Source organism: Hemitrygon akajei, chromosome 23, assembly GCF_048418815.1.
Source record: "Hemitrygon akajei chromosome 23, sHemAka1.3, whole genome shotgun sequence".
Classification (NCBI taxonomy): domain Eukaryota; kingdom Metazoa; phylum Chordata; class Chondrichthyes; order Myliobatiformes; family Dasyatidae; genus Hemitrygon; species Hemitrygon akajei.
In genome coordinates, this window is record NC_133146.1 from 35,682,386 (window position 1) to 35,701,216 (window position 18,831).

Here is an 18,831-nt window from a genome sequence, read left to right on the forward strand (position 1 = left end):
TATTTTTGCAATCAAAGTAGAAGACATAGGTGTAGAGTTCGACCTTTTGGCCCATTGAGCCTGCATCACTATTCCATCATGGCCGATTCATTATCCCTCTCAACCCCATTCTCCGGCCTTCTGCCCATAACATTTGACACCTTTATAATGAAGTGCCTATCATCCTCCGCTTTATATATACACAGTGACTTGGCCCCCATGGCCAACTGTGATGCAGCCTGTCAGAATGCTCCTATGGTACATCTATAGCAGTTTTTGTGTATTTATTGATATGTCGAATCTCTCAAATTCTTAATGAAGTATAGTTGCTGTCTTGCCTTCTTTATAATTGCATTGATATGTTGGGACCAGGTTAGGTCCTCAGAGATCTTGAACCCAGGAACTTGACGCTACTCACTCTCTCCACTTCTGATCCCTCTATGAGGATTGGCATGTGTTCCTTCATCTCACTCTTCCTGAGTCCATAATCAGCTCTTTCATCTTACTAACGTTGAGTGCAAGGTAGTTTCTTCGACACCACTCCACTAGTTGGCATATCTCCTCCATCTCAGATTCTACCAACAGTGGTTTAATCATCAGTAAATTTATAGATGGTATTTGAGCAATGCTTAGCCCTACAGTCATGGGTATAGAGAGAATAGAGCAGTGGGTTATGCACACACGCCTGAGGTGCACCAGTGTTGATCATTAGTGAGGAGGAGCTATTATCACCAATCCATGCAGATTGTGGTCTTCCGGTTAGGAAGTTGTGGATCCATTTGCAGAATGAAGTAAGGGAGGGAAAAGGGAATGGGAAATGGAGAAAGAGGTGGTGGGGGAGTGATGGGGGGCATTACCAGATATCGGATATTTGAAAAGTTGATTTTCACGTCATCAGGTTGGAGGCTATCCAAACGGAATATAGGGTGACCTTATGACGACAGTGGAGAAGGCCATGGATGAACGTATGGGAAGTGAAACTGAAGGGACTGGTCACTGGGAGATCCCACATGTTCTGGCAGACAGAGTGTAGGTGCTCAGAGAAACGGTCTCCCGATCTATGTCGGGACTCACCGATGTACAGGAGGCCGCACTGGGAGCACCGAACACAGTAAACAACTTCAACAGGCTCTCAGGTGAAGTGTCGGCTCACCTGGAAGGACTGTTTAGGGTCTTGAATGGTAGTGAGTGAGGAGGTGTAGTGGCAGGTGTAATACCTGTTCGGCTTATAAGGATGAGTTCCAGTAAGGATATCAGTGGGGAGGGATAAATAGACAAGGGAGTAGCGTTGGGAAAATCCCTCTGGAAAACAGATGGTGTGGGCAGGGAAAGATCTGCCAGTGTTACGAATGTGCCACAACTCTGAGGGGCCGAAGGGTGCAAAGTCGCCCCCTCCTTTTTGAGAATCGCAAGATCGCTATTAATTCGGGTCTGGGATCCAGGAAATGAGAGAGAGACACGCAGAATCCACAAGGTTTGGAATGTGTCCTGGCCTCAGCGAAACAAAACCATTGATAACGGCTATTGTCTCTTGGAGACGGAATTGTGTATTGAGTACTGTACTATTCACTGAAGCCCCTCGGGGGACGACCAGAGTGGGCTGGTTGAGGGATTGCATCATTCCTACCTGATTGACTTCTGAGACCCTGTGAGTAAGGATAGAAGAGGGTCTGAGGAACAACCCCTTTAGACGCACCAGGAGAAACGCTGGAAATCCTGTGACAGCGTTTAATAGCGCCAACTCCTGTGCGTCCTTCCCTTACCTCGGATTGGCGGGCTCACGACGGAAGAACGGCTTTAGCTAAAGAAGAGGCCACAAGTGAACGGCCACACCAATGAGACTAGGACGGATCGAAATCATAAAAGGAAAGCCGGCAAGTTTTTCTCCCAAAACTCTCTCTCTCTCCAACTATTGCAAACCCAGCGGTCCCCAAAGGCTGCAGCCTGCATGAACTGAGTGACGTTTATATTTCCATCGGACAATACATTATCCCCTAGACAATGATAGAGCTTATTTCTTATTGATTATTATTATACCTGCACTTTTAGATTTAATATTGATGACATATATTATCTGTTTATTTGCATTGATATTATTTTTGTGTATTTTTACCAATAAATACTGTTAAAAATAGTATCATCAGACTTCAACGGACCTCTCTATCTTTGCTGGTAAGTGACACAGTTCGTAACACTAGGTGGTGGAAACCGTTGAAGGTGGTGAAAGTTTTGAAGAATTATGTGCTGGACATGAAGGCTGGTTGGCTGGTAGGTGAGGACAAGAGGAACCCTATCTCTGGTAGGGAGATGGAACGACGGGGTAAGAGTAGATGTGCTGCTTGACCTCACAAACAAGTCTCCGGATCCAGAAGGTTCTGCATCAGCACACACTGTAGTCCCTGGTCCTGAAAGGCAATAAAACTAAGCAGTACTGTGTCATTGTGCATGCATGCAGTGGAATGTTATGAGTAGAGTTATTTGAGGACAAGTATGATTTATTCCAGGGTAAATATAATTTGTTTTATAACTTAGACAAAAATTGTGCTATGCAACAGAATTTCTAGGCACATGAATGATAGAGTCAAGCCATTTTTTTTCAGAACTGCTCTTTGTCGCACATTAGTTACACTCATGAGATCACTATAGGCCTTACTGCACTGTGTTGAGGTACTATGGACTGCCTCTGTCACCGTGCTACACTGTCCTCTAGGGGACGCTACACTACCCTCTGGGGTGAAGGGGTGTGTGCGGTTTAATGTAGAACAATCTTGTTCATCCAGTCCAGATTTCAAATTAGAGATTTCCAAGAAACCAGGGGCTCTTGCTGGCTCTGAGAACATCACTGTTACCAATGTCTCTGTCTTCCTTCCACAGAACTCTGGGAAGGGGAAATGCAGGGAAACACAAATAGTTAAAAGACTGTCTGAGATGCTGCCAGGTATGAAGAGTGGACAGATAGAAGATCAGCCAAGCAGGTTGGGTCTGATGGGCCAAGTTATTTATTACTGTTGCTATCCCAGCATGCCTTTGTACGGTAATTGGATACTGAGAGCTCTGTATCAGCCTTCATTGTTGTTTCAGTGGCATCATTTCTTGGAGAAAGCTGGTTTCCTTTCTAGGATAAATTTGTATTCACCATCAGGAAATTGCTGTCAATCTGTTAGAGCAGGAAATTAGAACACAGGACACACTTCTCCATCGACTCAACATTAAAAGTCCATCTGAAGCTGTGAAAGAAATTAAAAGAACGATATTTCAAATGAACATAATGAGTTACAGAGCACCATAAATTCTCCTGTATTTGTATTTTATTTCTTAACCAAGCACAGAAGCTTGATTACATAAGTGTGCTGAATGCATTGCTGTAACTGTACCTGGAGTACAGTGTTGGTGTTGTGCATTCATAGGCACATCATTAAAGGCAGATCAGGCTGCTTGTGTCGAAAGTAAAGCAGAGTTATTATTTCAGGCCAGTAAGCTTTCATTGCAAAAAATTATCTCCCAATTGAACAGATCACAGCCCAGTCACTTGTTTCAACAACTTCAGACAAAAAAGCATATCCAGTACTGTCTGTTATTATTGAGACATGGAGTGTCTGCAACACTTTCTGTACCATTTTGGATGCTCAGCAGTTCCACGACTGGTGAGAGGGAGATGTCAGACAATCTCAGTGTCACACAGACAAAAATAGGCCTTTGGCCCATCATTGCTGCCACATGATTGGCCGATCGGATATTGACATCAACGAGCAGGTGTTCAAGTGTACAACTGGACATAGAGGTAATCATTCAAATATGAAATAAAAGTAACTTCCATTTCAGGTCAATATATGTACAAATTGAAATTTATTCATGTGTTTAAAGTTTGGTGGACTCTCGGCTTTGTTACAAGTAATGACGTAAAGAAAAATGATCATTTATGAAGTGATCAATTTCATGAATTTTCTTCACTTCCAGCAACACACAGAGATTTGTTGAAAGAGAAGCTCGATCAGCTTCAGTGTCACTTCACGTGGGGCCCTCAGAAGGGAACCATTGACTTGGAAGATGTGATGTACAGATTGCAAGATGCTAGAAATCTCGGCGTGAAATATCAAGCCACGTGTCACAACCCAACTCACTTTCGTGAATTGACTGCCGGAAAACAATAAACAAGCCATTCAGAACTTCAATGAAACTCTCGCTATCCTGCATTTTGCCAGAAATCTAAGTTGTTTAATCAATATTACTTTGGAAAGGCACTTGAGCAATGTATAATATCAGCTATTGAACCACAACTGGATTTTGCAGTTATAAGTGTAAGAAATGGAGAGTATTCCAAAGTGAAGGTGATGTAGTGTAATCTTTTGAAATTAGATGATATTCATCCAGTAAATCTTTCCTAAATGTTCAATAAAGCTGAAATTTGTAAATATACTTTCTTTACAATATACACAGTATACGATCTGTTATTTCTTGCTGATGGAAAATGCATGCGGACAGTATTTACTGAGTTTTTGCTCAGATTGGGGTGCGGGTGGTCGATACATCCTGGCTCTCTCAGTCTGGTGGGACCCAAGCCCTGGATGTACGGAGTTCGAGAAAGGTGGTTTTCTCACCGCCGAATACATTGGCTTATTAGTGAGAGGCTAACCAGTCGTGTATCTGGAAATGTCTGCTCAAACAGGGTTTCATTTATATCAAGATACAGTGCAGAACGGGTCCTTCCAGGAAATGATCCACACTGCCCAGCAAATACTTATATAACACAGGCCAAATCACAGGGCAATTTAAAATGACCAGTTAACCCACGAACTGTGCGTCTTTACACAGTGGGAGAAAACTGGAGCACCAGGAGGAAACTCGGAGAGAATATACAAACTCCTTACAGGTGCTGCCAGAATTGAACTCCGAACTCCGAACGGCCCAAGCTGTAATAGTATCGTACAAACCGGGTTGCTACGATGGCAACCATTTATGAAAGCGTGATTATGAAATAGAAACTTTGTTATTATGATTCCCAGTCCTTGTGCTTCATTGAAGATTACTCACTCCAGTATTCAGAAACAAAAGTGTGTTTTGGGCATTTAAGTCTAAAGAAACCAACTCTGAAAATCACGATGAGTCTTCGTATGAGATTCCTTCACTGCAGGAGACACGAAGGTAAATGGTGTTATGGAGAGCGCAGAAGAGAAAGGTGCTTACTGACCATTCAGGATACAAGAGGATGTGTGTGTACTTGTTTGAGAGAATGTATAGTGTTTGTAAGTGTGTTTGTGTTCATTAAGATTAATTTTGAAAGGTTGATATAGTGCACTTTTATACAATAGGCATCGTAACAAAGTGGCACAGAACTCGAAGATTGCACAGTACATACCATGTGCTTTTAAGTATGTACTGTTTAATTGTCTTTTCTTGTCTTGTCCATACCGCACCAACCACCGCCACTGGGCTATAAATGTGCAGGAGCAATGTGTGGAATTTTTATCCAACCCTCATATTTTCAATTAGTTTGGAGATTTCTGAGGGAGAGGTTATACCCTCTGGGGAATGATAATGCCCGTGGTTCAGAGAGCTGATGAGCATGCCATGGATTATGCAGAGCGTAAATATCAAGCATATGAGGAACACTCCGGTTGGAAAATCCAGGGATGGCTGATCCAGTCCACATGAAAATGCAGAATGAAGGCCTGAGCTCAACCCACCTGGAAATTTTAGTTATGGGGACAGTTGTGGGATCGAACTATTCCACCAGAGATAAATCAGAGGGGGAGGAAAAGAGGTCATAAAGTGGCTGTAGTGGATGTAGCTACTATGAAGACACAGTGGACATGCTTTCTGTGCCAGCAAATAGGGCACCTGGCAAGGGAATGCCCAAATAGACATAGATTGGTAAAGGTGATGGCACAGTATGTTACAGCTAAGGCCTACCAGGGCATAGTTGGACAATGTGTCCGACAAAACAGAGAAAAGTGTGAAAATCACCCATCAAAACAGGCAGGAATGACAGCAGCGCTTTCTCTGCCTGACCAGATTATTAAGTTGGTGAAGTCAGCATCCAGGTCAGACAAATAGCTGGTGGCTGCATCCATTGTTAATACTGGTCACCCACGGATGTACTCAAGCAGTTACTTTGTATACTAGCAATGTGATATGCCTGTGGACACAGGGCTATCAGTGAATAACTGATCCAGCTTTGCCAGTGGCTGGGGAGATGATTTACATTACGAGTGTAGAGGTGAATGAATGAGGGCAGAGAGAAGGGAGCCTCACTTATTTGAGATTGAGGGATCGCAGTGATGTGAGCACGGATAAGTGGATCTGTTAAAGTTAATGTGATCTGTTTCCAGACTTTCAGACAACTGGAAAAGGCAAATGGTTTCCTTGGCTGCGTAAGTCTAGGGAAGACACTCTCCGGTCCCGCCCGGCTCGTGAGATTGAGACGGCTTCTCCCACCCCAAACCCCAGTTTGTGAGGATGCTGTGTAATTTGCTACCCTGTTACAAATTAGTGTCATGAAATTATAGACAGTACACTGTACAGACATACAACCCTGCAAACACCCATTTCAGGGAGGTAGCACCACCACCCCTGACCCCACAACCCCATATCCACCCCACCCCCGGTGCACCTCCTAGAGTGTATGCATACAGGATATTTGATTACGAAAGAACGCAACAATTGATTTGATCACATACTGAAACTATATACACACAGATATATATATATGTATTTCTATATATTTCTATTCCTTGTTGAGTAGATTGTTGGCAGTCTCAATGCTATAGCTGAACGCTAATGCAAATAGCTTTTCTATTTCTTTTGCAAAGTTGCTTGTACTGTGATGTGGCTTGCTTGACAGATTTGAGCATTTTGCCAGGAATCTCAACATCATAGCAGTCTGTGTCAATGAATATGTTAATATTGCAAGATATCAAATTGACAAGTGTTTTGTGAGACAGCTGACTTCTGAATTCTGTCTTAATGTGACGCGCCATGCTGAATTCCCTTTCTACAACACAATTAGAATTTGGCAGCACCAAAAACAGCTTCATCAACTGGCAGGGCTCTTCGAATCCCAACTGCCCTGTGCTCACAGATTTTACTTTGGACAGTGAAAGAGAGAGAGAAGTCGATTGTAAAGCCCTTCCACATAAATAAATTTCTGGGATATTGTATATAATTTGCAGGGATTAGGGAGCGGCTATCAATATGCAGGAGACTCTCAGTACTACTGGGAGAGGTGGGATGTTTGACTGTATATGATTAAAGGAATTATATTTATGAATTTTAACTAAAGACTTAGGAAAGAAGAAACAAATGTTAAGACAAGAATAACAAAAAGAAAAGAGCCCATTCGAATGAAACAGTCAAATGTGCACAAGTTGGAGCTCATCTTGAACTTCTCTGCTGAGAACACGCGCTGGGCTTCGGTCAGCGTAAAAGCCCACACCACCCTTCAAACATCGCTCATGATCTATCTTGAGCAAATGAGTCTACCACTGGATCGTATGCTATGCCCAGATCTCCCCAGCATCTTCTCTCTCCATCTCCCACCGAACACAAGCCCAAAACCAAACTTATTGTCCCTCACCAAGAAAACCTCCCACTAATTGGATGGCAGACATTCCACAACATCACTTGTCTTCATCAATAACCCAAACAGACTGAAAGCAGAACAAACTGCTCTTACAGAACTGATAAATGAAATACCTACAGCATAACAGTATACGAGGGGTGATGATAAGTTTGTGTCCGAAGTAAGAAGGAATCAATTTTAGAAAACCTGGCACATTTATTTTTCACCATAGTCCCCTCCTACATTTAGACACTTAGTCCAGCGGTCGTGGAATATACGGATCCCTTCTTTGTAGAGTTCCTAAAAGCTGTTAGTCCCAGTCCCGACAATGCTGATTAAAATTCATTTCACTCCCTGTGGTGTGGATGTGAATCAGAGGGTGTGAAGGTTGTGTGTAGTTTCAAAGAAAGCATTGTCCATACATTGAAATTATGGAGCTGTCTATTGATGTTTGACAGATAAAATATCGAGATCCACGTTGGGCCAGCAGAACTTTCCAGCGAAGGCATCTCTAAATGTTACTTGCTGTACCTTGCTTTGTCTAATAAAGAAACTGTTTTGTATCTAGTAGTATTTTCCTCCGGTGATTTCATTCACACAACACCCCGGCGCTACATAGACCAGCCTATCTGGGGGACTCCGGACTCTTTGAGGCCTCCTTATCTCATCATCTACATCTTCAGTTTCAGACACTCCTTGGGATACTTCTCAGGCAGAACCACCTGGGAAAGCTGAGGCCTGTCCGGAGGCGATGTGACCCGGTGTAGGATCTGGTTCCTCAACTCCAGTCTGGGCCATTCTCTCAGTAGTAGAGACACCACAGAGTGTTTCATCTTTTCTGTTTGGGTCATGTCCCCTTTTGCAGTCGCTGACCAAACAGTACCAATACACGGGTCATCTCGCTGACCAGCTGCCACTTCCTGGGGCTCAATTCTGGCAACTGCTTTGTCTTCAGAGCAGTCAGGTTGCAGTAAGCTTGTGGAATGGCACCATCAGAACCTCCCAAATGATCTACCACTCGATCCTGTCCTTGCCTTTCCTGCACCTTCCTGTGATGGAAAACTGGCCGATGGCTTTCACTCCAATGGCAGGAAAGCGCTCCCACTCTCCGTCCCTGTCCAGCCCGTCATGCGCACATTGGGCCAATGCTTCGACATCAGTGTTTCTGCTTTCCAGACGGTACTTCAGACTGAAATCATAGGCAGACAACACCGACAACCACTGATGGCCTGTGGCATCCAATTTCATCGAGGTCAGGATATAAGTTCATGTGGTGCTGTCCGTTCTTACCTCGAATTTGGCACCATATAGATATTCACTTAACTTTTGCACCACTGCCCATTTCAATGCCAGGAACTCCAACTTGTGCGTGGGATAGATTTTCTCTGATGGAGACAGACTCCAGTTGACGAATGCCACAGTTCTCATCCCTGTGCCCTGATCCTGATATAGAACACCGCCTAAGCTCTCTCTGCTGGCATCTGTGAGCAATACATGTGGCATCCGGGGGTCTGCGAAAGCTCACTCTGGCTCTTTTGTCAGCAGATCCTTCAGCAACTGAAAGGACTCTTCCTATTTCACATCCCATCTTACCACAAAAGGCTCTGAAGTGCTAAGATAATCTCTACCAACCACTCCTTTCTTCCTCCCTTCCTTCCCCAATGGAGGGTCAATGCACAGAAGCTGATCTGAACGGTGACTCACTTTAGAGCAGTCTATCACGAACCTCCAATAGTACCCACAGAACCCAAGGAACGAGCACATGGCATTCACAGTCTGTGGTCTTGGCCATGTGGTCACCGCCTCTATCTTTGACGGATCCGTAGCTACTCCATCCCATCCCCAACATAGAGTTGGCAGAGGTCTTGCAAAACTGGCACTTGTCTGGGGAAAGCTTTAACACTTCAGATTTCAGGCAGCCCAGCAACTTCAGTAGCCTCACTTCATGTTCCTCCAAGGTGAACCCAAACACTATGAGGTCATCCAGATACACCAATACCTCAAGCAATTTCATATTCCCCACTGTTTAATCCATGACACACTGGAAAGTGCCAGGGGCTCCAGCTGTGTCCTGGGACATCTTTCAAAATGGAAGAATCCCAGTGGACATATAAATGCTGCCTTCTCTTTGTCAGCCTCACTCATGGGGATCTGGTAATACCAACTCCTCAAGTCCAGCACACTGAAAAACCTCACACCATTCAGACAGTCCTGCTCGCTCTTGATTCTCGGGTCTGTATACTGGTTGTGGACTGTACGCCTGTTCAGAGTCCGATAGTCCACACACATCTGTACCTTCCCCTTCTTTTTCCTGGCCACCACTATTGGAGAAGCGTAAGGGTTTCTGAACACAGTGATGACCCCAGCTTCCTTCAACTTCTGCAGATGCTGCCAAATGTCCTTCACCTCTGCAGGAGCCAGTCACCGTGAACTTTCTCAGAACGGGGTGTCTTCTGTCACCTGGATGATGTGGCGGGTGCCCTTGGAACAACCGACATCAAAGTCGTCAGGAAAAAGACATCTTCCAGCTTCAACAATTTCTCTGTGAACCTCTCCTTCCAACCTCCAGGTACCGGGGAATCCCCAAAGTTGAATGACTCAGCAGTTAACTTTCCTCTTTCCGGAAAGAGTTTCTCCCCGGTTTGTCTCACGACCCCAAGCCTCACACTCCTCTTTGCCCTCATGGTGGGCTTCACCCCTCAGAGCTTTCTCAGCTTTCGATAGCTAGGACCCTCAGTCTGTGCACTGGGACATTTTTTCGCCAGAGAGGTAAGGGTGATAGTAATTCTGAATTCTCATTCCTCGCCGGGGACTCATTAGACATTTCAAATCAGACCACTCCTTCCCCTTGCTCCTCAGGAAGGGGAGCAACCTGTCTTTGAAGTCCCCGGCCCCAGCTACGGGAGACTCAGCTTGTGATTTGGCATGATCGCCTACACTCCCCTCATCCCAGAAAGTATGGACAGCACACGACCCCCCTCCCCCGGGACCCCAAAAGGACCCGACAGTTGAACTGCCATTATGTCAGTGCTACTATGAACTCAAACAAAATCCTTGCCTGCAATTTTATCAAACCTCCGCTCAGTTCCTGTATCATCCATAACCACGTATCGTAATCACTTTACGGACAATAGTTTTACCTAGACTTAAACACACAACCCACCGGATCAATGCTCAGGGCAATTACAAAGCATCCAACGATCTCGATCCTGGACGCGTCCCCACAATGAATCACCCTGGTTTCCTTGGCTGCGTAAGTCTAGGGAAGACACTCTCAAGTCCCACCAAACTCGTGAGATTGAGATGGCTCATTCCAGCCAAAAACACGGTTTGTGTGGAAGCTATGTAATTTGCCAACCTGTTACAAATTAGTGCCACGAAATAACAGAAAGTACACTGCATACAATTAAAGGAATTATACTTATGAATCTTAACTTAATTCAACTGATTGCAGGGATGTCTTACAGCGGATTGAAAAGATTAAGCATATAGACATTAAGAAAGAGAATGTGCTGGAGCTTTTGGAAAGTATCAAGTTGGATAAGTCTCCAGACCGGATGAGATGTACCCCAGGCTAATATGGGATGCGAGGGAGGAGATTGCTGAGCCTCTGGCGATGATCTTTGCATTATCAATGGGGACGGGAGAGGTTCTGGACAATTGGAGGTTTGCAGATGTTGTTCCATTATTCAAGAAAGGGAGTAGACATAGCCCAGTAAACTATATACCAGTGAGACTTAATTCAGTGATTAGTAAGTTGTTGGAAAAGGTCCTGGGAGGTTCAATTTATACAGATTTGGAGAGGCATAATATGATGAGGAATAGTCAGCATGGCTGTGTCAAAGGCAGGTCGTGCCTTACAGGCCAAACTGAATATTTTGAGGATGTGACTGAACACATTGACAGAGGTAACACAGTAGATATAGTGTATATGGATTTCAGCAAGGCAATTGATAAGGTACTCCATGGAAGGCTTATTGAGTAAGTAAGGAGGCATTGGATCTAAAGGGACCTTCCTTTGTGGATCCAGAATTGGCATGCTCACAGAGGGCAAAGTGTGGTTGTAGATGGGTCATATTCTGCATGGATGTCAGTCTCCATGTGGAGTGCCTCAGGGATCTGATCTGGGTCTCCTTCTCTTAGTCATTTTCGTAAATGACCTGGATGAGGAAGTGAAGGTTGGGTTATTAAATTTGCAGATGACACAAAGGTTGGGGGTGTTGTGGATATTGTGGAAGAGTGTCAGAAGTTACAGCGGGACATCGATAGGATGCAAAACTGGGCGGAGAAGTGACAGATTGAGTTCAACCCAGATAAGTTTGGTGTGGTTCATTTTGATAGGTCAAATATGATGGCAGAATATACTATTAAAGGTAAGACTCTTGGCAGTGTGGAGGATCAGAGGGATCTTGATGTCTGAGTCCATAGGGCACTCAAAGCTGCTGCGCAGGTTGACTATGTGGTTAAGAAAGCATACGGTGTATTAGCCTTCATCAACCGTGGGATTGATTTTAAGAGCCGAGAGGTGATGTTACAGCTGTATAGGACCCTGGTCAGACTCCAGTTGGGGTACTGTTCTCAATTCTGGTCACTTCACTGAAAGGAAGGACGTGGAAACTATAGAAAAGGTGCAGAGGAGATTTGGCTGGATTGGGAAGAATGCCTTATGAGAATAGGTTGAGTGAACTCTGCGTTTCCTTCTTGGAGAGGTGTAGGTTGAGTGGTGACCTAATAGAGGGGTATAAGAAGATGTGAGGCATTGATCGTGTGAATAGTCAGAGGATTTTTCCTAGAACAGAAATGGCTAACATGAGAGGGCACAGTTTTTAGGAGTTGAAAGTAGGTACAGAGGAGATGTCAGGGGTAAATTTTTTACACAGTGTGGTAAGTATGTACAACGGGCTGCTCCAATGGTGATGGAGGCAGATACTATGGGGTCATTTAAGAGGCTCCTGGATAGGTACATTGAGCTCAGCAAAATAGATGGCTATGGGTAACCCTAGGTAGTTTTCAGGTAAGGACATTTTCGGTACAGCATTGTGGACTGAAGGGCCTGTATTGTGCTTTAGGTTTTCTATGTTTCTATGTTAAAGTGTTATTAATAATAACAGAAAGAAAAGGGCCCATTCTAATGAAACAGGCAAATGTGCACAAGGTGCAGCTCATCCTGAACTTCTCTGTTACTGACACGCTGGGCCGTTGGTCAGCGTGAAATCACACACCACCTTCCGAGCGTCGCTCACAATCCATCTCGAACGAGCGAGTCTACCACTGGATTGTACGCTATGACCAGTTCTCCCCAGCATCTTCTCTCTCCATCTCCCACCGAACACAAGCCCAAGACCTACCTTATTGTCCCTCACCAAGAAAACCTCCCACTAATTGGATGGCACACATTCCACAACATCACTTATCTTCATCAATAACCCAAACAGACTGAAAGCAGAACAAACTGCTCTTACAGAACTGATAAACGAAATACCTACGGTAAAGATGTCAACCAGGGCACTACAATTGTGACCAGAATTGCAGATTGCTTATAATTAGAAAAAGGGAAAATTATAATTATTTGAAAACAAATGGTCTGAACAACCCATTACACTGGCATTTTGCTGACACATGGATTATTTCTATGGCTAAGCAATGTTGTAGCAGAAAATTCTTCCAAATTATTTTTAATTGCCTCACTGTTATCAATAGACTTTGAATTTGAGTTTCTGGTGATATTCAGGAAGTAATGGATAGTATAAAGGGTTGTCAGGTCAAACATCAGACGCAACAACGGAGACTCAGCAGAAGAAGAACCGCACAAACTGAGAAAGAGCACAAATTGCTTTCCATCCAACGAACATCATGAGGTAAAAGACATTTCCTTGCAGTTTATCTTTATGTCCAGATTATTATAGAGGAGGTGGTTTACGAAAATTAATGGATCAGAGTGCAATAACTTTGAAAAATCCAGAGTGGACACACACAGGCTAACACGGTAGTTAAATGATGAGACTGTAGGGTGATCCCTACGTTACTCTGCTGGGGTGGAAACAGTGCAGGGAACTGCAGTGCTTTACTGTTATTTTTGTTATTACTGTGAATTAAAAAGGCAGTAAACACAAGATTTGCATCTGGTTCTTGACTTCTGAAGACCCTTCTGTTCTGTCTGATCACCAGATCCAAGAGCAAGTTCAAAGGATCATAAATAATCCTTACTCACGGCAGGAGAGGCAAGAGGAGTAGGAGAGTAGGAGTCTGAACAAGTTGGTTTATCTGCACTTGTCTTCCTCAGACAGGGGTCTTTGGTGGAATACGACTGAGAACAATGACATCATTTGAAAAACTTAGCAGTCAGGGTAATCACTTTACCACAAATTGATTTCCACGGTAATTTGTAAGGAATGTGGACATTCTATCTGTGACTGTGTGCGTTTCCCCTAGGTACTCGACTGTCATCCTACATTACAAAGATGTACGGGTTAGGTTTAATGAGTATTTGGTGTCAGAAACATGCTGACACACTTGCCGACTGTCCCGCACAATTCTTTTTGATCTGATATGATGCCAAACAATGCATTTCACTGTATGTTTTGATGTACATGTGACAAAGAAAGCAAATCTTTAATCTTCAAAGTTTTTAGAAGTAGGAGTTGACTCAACTCTGCCATACACTACAACCGCGTAGATTTGAGCATGTTGGAGCCTAGAGGGTGCATTCAGTACTGAGGTAATACACCAGAGGAACATGCTACTCTAAACTGTCATAATTTCCAGCCCCTAACGGCTTTCAGGACTGAATGGAGGAGCTGCATCCACGGTGCGGCAAATTCATCTCCTTTGGGAGGAAGCAGGAAGCAGATGATCACAGAGTAGGGTTAAAGGTCAGCACAACATGTTCTATGTTCTATGCTGGTCTATGTTCTTTCAGAAATGTGCAGCTCGATCAGGGGACGTTGCTCATGCAATTGTTCTGTGAACTGGTCTGGCAACTCGTAAATTGCCAGACATCAGTGGACTTCATGAAACAGCTTTATCTCACTAATGTTATTAAAGTTCTCAATCTTCTAGACATTGAGTCTGAGTACTGGTGGCTGTCTGGGGAAAAGCACCACTTCTCTGTACCGAGATCTGGAGCTATGCTCAGGCTGCTGGCAAAAAAACGAAAGTCTGCAATAGTGGGAGAGCTCGACGTCTGGTAATAAAACCAAGTCCACCATCAGTGTAACAAAGCAACAGATCAGCGGCCTTGGCTGTTCAGGAGACATTTCCATCTTCATTACATGAATTAATTCTTCATATTGGGTTACTGATCTGAAGCATTCTCCTTCCTCAGATGCAGACTGAAGGCTGAGCATTTCCAGGTTTTCAATGCCATAATTATAAAATAAATCTTTAAAAGGCAGCTTTGATACAGTTTGTAAATCTGCGTTTTATGGGATTGCAGGTCAGACCTGCACCAAGTGATCTGAGATGGAATTCATGATTATGTTTTTTCTCTCTTTAGCAGAACATCGAGAGATTTATTGAAAGAGAAGCTCAATCAGCTGCAGTGTCACTTCACGTGGAGACCACAGAAGGAAACTATTGACTTGGACGATCTGATGCTCAAATTGCAAGATTCTCTGACATTGGGTGTAAAATATCAAGCTGCCTCGTATAACCATCTTGCTTTTGTAAACTGTCTGCAGGGTAATTTTGAAGAAGCCATTGAAAACTTAAAGGAAGCTGAAAAGATTCTGAGGGAGGAGTACAAAGATGAATTTGAAAGAAGAAGCATCATCACCTATGGAAACTTTGCCTGGGTGCATTACCACATGGGACACCTGACCGAGGCCCAGTCCTATCTTGACAAGCTGGAGATGATCTGTAAACCGCTCAGTGATGGCCCTCACTATACAGCAATGATACCCGAGGTGTACGGGGAGAAGGGACTGTCATTGTTGAGTTCTGCTGCTGAATACTATGAGGAGGCAAAGGAATGTTTTACAAAGGCTCTGCAGCAAGATCCTGACAACACTGAGTGGATAATGGGATATGCAACTGCACTTTCTCGTCTGGAATCAATGTCTGGAACCCCAGAGAGTCGTGATCAGAGTCAGTCAGTGAAGCATTTCCGACGAGTACTGGAGCTTGATCCAAATGATACTTTGGCCATGGTGCTGTTGGCTCTAAAACTGCAGAAGCTAAGTCCAAACGAGGAAGCAAATGAATTAGTTGAACAAGCATTGAAGAAAACGTCTGATCTTCCATATATGCTTTGCTATGCTGCAATGTATTATAGACAAAGAGGTTCTGTGGAGAAAACTATCGAGCTCCTGAAAAAAGCATTAGAACTAACTCCATACTCTTGCTTCATACACCACCAACTTGGATTGTGCTACAGAAGTAAGCTGGAATACTCTCGTAGCAGATATCGTCGCAATCTTGAATTTCATCAGAAAGCTGAGTTGATCAATCTGTGCAAGTATCACTTTGCAAAGTCTTTTCAGCATCGTCGAAGGTCAGCTATTCAACCACAGCTGGACTTTGCACAGATCTGCATAACAAGTGGGGAATATTCCAGAGCAGAGGAGACTTACCATAGATTGGTGGAGTTAGTGGACATTCGTCCAGAGAATATGCAGCGTATATGTCTGGAAGCTGGGTTATTTGAACTGTACCAGAAGAAATCTGAAACAAATGCTGTTCGCCTCTTACTGAAAGGAGTGAAAATTGAATATAACTCAAGTGAACGGAAAGAATGTCTCATGTATTTGGAGAAGTGGGCAGATAGGAAACTTAGAATAAATGCACATGATAGCAAGGCTCTTGGTATTAAAGCAATTCTGTATCAGCTGAAAGGAATCAAGGATAAAGCAACTGAATACTTTGAGAAAGCCTTGAAGTTTGATCCTGGCAATGAGGAATATGTGAGTGCTCTTTCTCAATTAACATCTGAGCACCACTGGGATGTTTAAAAGATGCATTTCCATCTGTACTGAGGATAGGTTTGGTGGGGTGTTGCTTTACCAGTTATATCCTTTTAGCACTTTCTCGTACTCATTAGTATTCAATTTGCAAAATTGGTCCCTTCGTAACTGGATCAAACTATTCTGTTTCTTTTAAATATACGAATTCCCCAAGTACCCTGAACAAACTGAATTTAACTGTGCTTCTCTGGACACTGGAAAAATGGGATTTCGGATACTGCAGCAAGTGGAGTTAACCGAGAAATCAAAAATTTTTCCACATTGGTTGTTTCAAATTTTAATCTTCAAATGTATTTTATTTTTCAAATATATGGAGTTTGATTTTATCTTAAAGATCTTTGTAAAATATCCTGTAAGGATGTGTTTTGGTAATTAAAGCTTCAAAGCAGAAGTTGGTCTTGTCTTGACAAAATCAAATGAAAATGAGCATCAAATCCTTAACAGCATGATTCCAACCTGCTGAGTGTGGTGTTGGAGTGGCTTGGAAGGGATATGACTGGGAAGTGAAAGTGGAGGGGCTTTGGGGATCACTAATGAAATTTCAAAAAGATAATGTTTTTAACAAAACATGATCAGAGTTTTCATTCATAATAATTAACAACCTAGACAATGTATCTGCAAAATTCCAAACAACCTTGGGTGTGCATGTCAAAAGCAAACACGAGGAAATCTGCAGATGCTGGAAATTCAAACAACACACACAAAATGCTGGTGGAACACAGCAGGCCTGGCAGCATCTATAAGGACAAGCACTGTTGACTTTTCGGGCCGAGACCCTTCGTGATGGCTGCAGAAAAGGAAGAAGTCAATGAGGGATTGTCTACTGAGTCTCTGTGGGTGGCAGTTAGAATCAGGAAGGGGTCAATTGTTCTTCTGGGTATTTTTTATAGACCACCCAAGAGTGAGAGGGACATCGAGGAGCAGATATGGAGACAGGTTCTGGAATGGTGCAGTAATAGTGGGGTTGTTATGATGGGAGAGTTTAATTCCCCAATATTGATTGGCATCTCCCTGGAGTAATGAGTTTAGCTCGGTGTTTGTTAGGTGTGTTCAGGAAGGTTTCTTGACACAATATGTAGATAAGCCTACAAGAGGAAGGCTGTACTTGATCTGGTATTGGGAACTGAATGTGGTCAGGTGTCAGGTCTCCCGGTGGGAGAGCATTTTGGAGATAGTAATCACAATTCTATCTCCTTTACCATAGTATTGGAGAGGGTTAGGAGCAGAAAAGTTAGGAAAGTGCTTAATTGGAGTTAGGGGAAATATAAAGCTGTCAAGCAGGAACTTGGAAGCATTAAATTGGAAACAGATGATCTCAGGGAAATGTACAGGGGATATTTGCGTGGAGTCCTGCAGTGGTACATTCCACTGAGACGGGCAGGATGGTATGGTACAGGAACCATGGTGTACAAAGGCTGTTGAAAATCTCATCAAGAAGAAAAGAAAAGCAGGATTAAGGAAATCCCCAAGGCATTCTACAAGTATGTGAAGAGCAAGAGGATAAGATGGGAGAGAATAAGACCAATCAAGTCTGACAGTGGAAAAGTGTCGGGAACCGGAGGAGGAAGCAGAGGTAATTAATGAAAACTTTGTTGAGTATTCACTATGGAAAAGGATCTTGGCGATTGTACGGATGACTTACAGCGGACTAAAAGCATGAGTATATAAACATTAAGAAAGAGTATGTCCTGGAGCTATTGGAAAGCATCAAGTTGGGTATGTCACCAGGACCGGATGAGATATACCCCAGGCCACTGTGGGAGGCGAGGGAGGTGTTTGCTGAGCCTGTGGCAATGATCTTTGTATCAACAATGGGGACGGGAGATGTTCCCGGGGAGTAAAGGGTTGCAGATGTTGTTCCCTTATTCAAGAGAGGGAGTAGAGATAGCCCAGGAAATTATAGACCAGTGAGTCTTACTTCTGTGGTTAGTAAGTTGATGGAGAAGATCCTGAGAGGCAGGATGTATGCATAGTCTGATTAGGAATGGTCAGCATTGTTTTGGCAAGGGCAGGTTGTGCCTTACAAGCCTGAATGAATATTTTGATGATGTGACTGTAAACATTGATGATGGTAGAGCAGTGGATGTAGTATATGGATACTATATAGTATATATAGTATAGTATATGGATTTCAGCAAGGCATTTGACATTTGAAAAAGTAAGGAGGCATGGGATCCAAGGGGACATTGCTTTGTGGATCCATAACTAGCTTGCCCACAGAAGGCAAAGAGTGGTTGTAGATGGGTCATACTCTGCATGGAGGTCGGTCGCCAGTGGACGGTCTCAGGGGTCTGTTCTCGGACCCTTTGTGATTTTTATAAATGAGATGGATGA

At 43.5% G+C, this 18,831-nt stretch overlaps 1 protein-coding gene across 1 annotated transcript; it reads left to right on the forward strand.

The window, feature by feature from the left end:
• Positions 1 to 1,039: 1,039 nt before the first annotated feature.
• On the forward strand, positions 1,040 to 16,485 carry LOC140715033 (interferon-induced protein with tetratricopeptide repeats 1-like). Its single transcript, XM_073026759.1, has 4 exons — positions 1,040 to 1,115; positions 3,937 to 4,033; positions 14,457 to 14,723; positions 15,033 to 16,485. The coding sequence occupies exons 1-4, from the start codon at positions 1,040 to 1,042 to the stop codon at positions 16,483 to 16,485; spliced, it is 1,893 nt and encodes a 630-aa protein (XP_072882860.1).
• The last annotated feature ends 2,346 nt before the right edge of the window (positions 16,486 to 18,831 follow it).

Coding starts and splice junctions, on each gene's coding strand:
- LOC140715033 (XM_073026759.1), top strand. CDS start 1,040: ATGTCGGGACTCACCGATGTACAGGAGGCCGCACTGGGAGCACCGAAC. Junction 1,116..3,936: donor CAACTTCAACAGGCTCTCAG/GTGAAGTGTCGG, acceptor CTTCACTTCCAG/CAACACACAGAGATTTGTTG. Junction 4,034..14,456: donor ATTGACTTGGAAGATGTGAT/GTACAGATTGCA, acceptor ATGTTCTTTCAG/AAATGTGCAGCTCGATCAGG.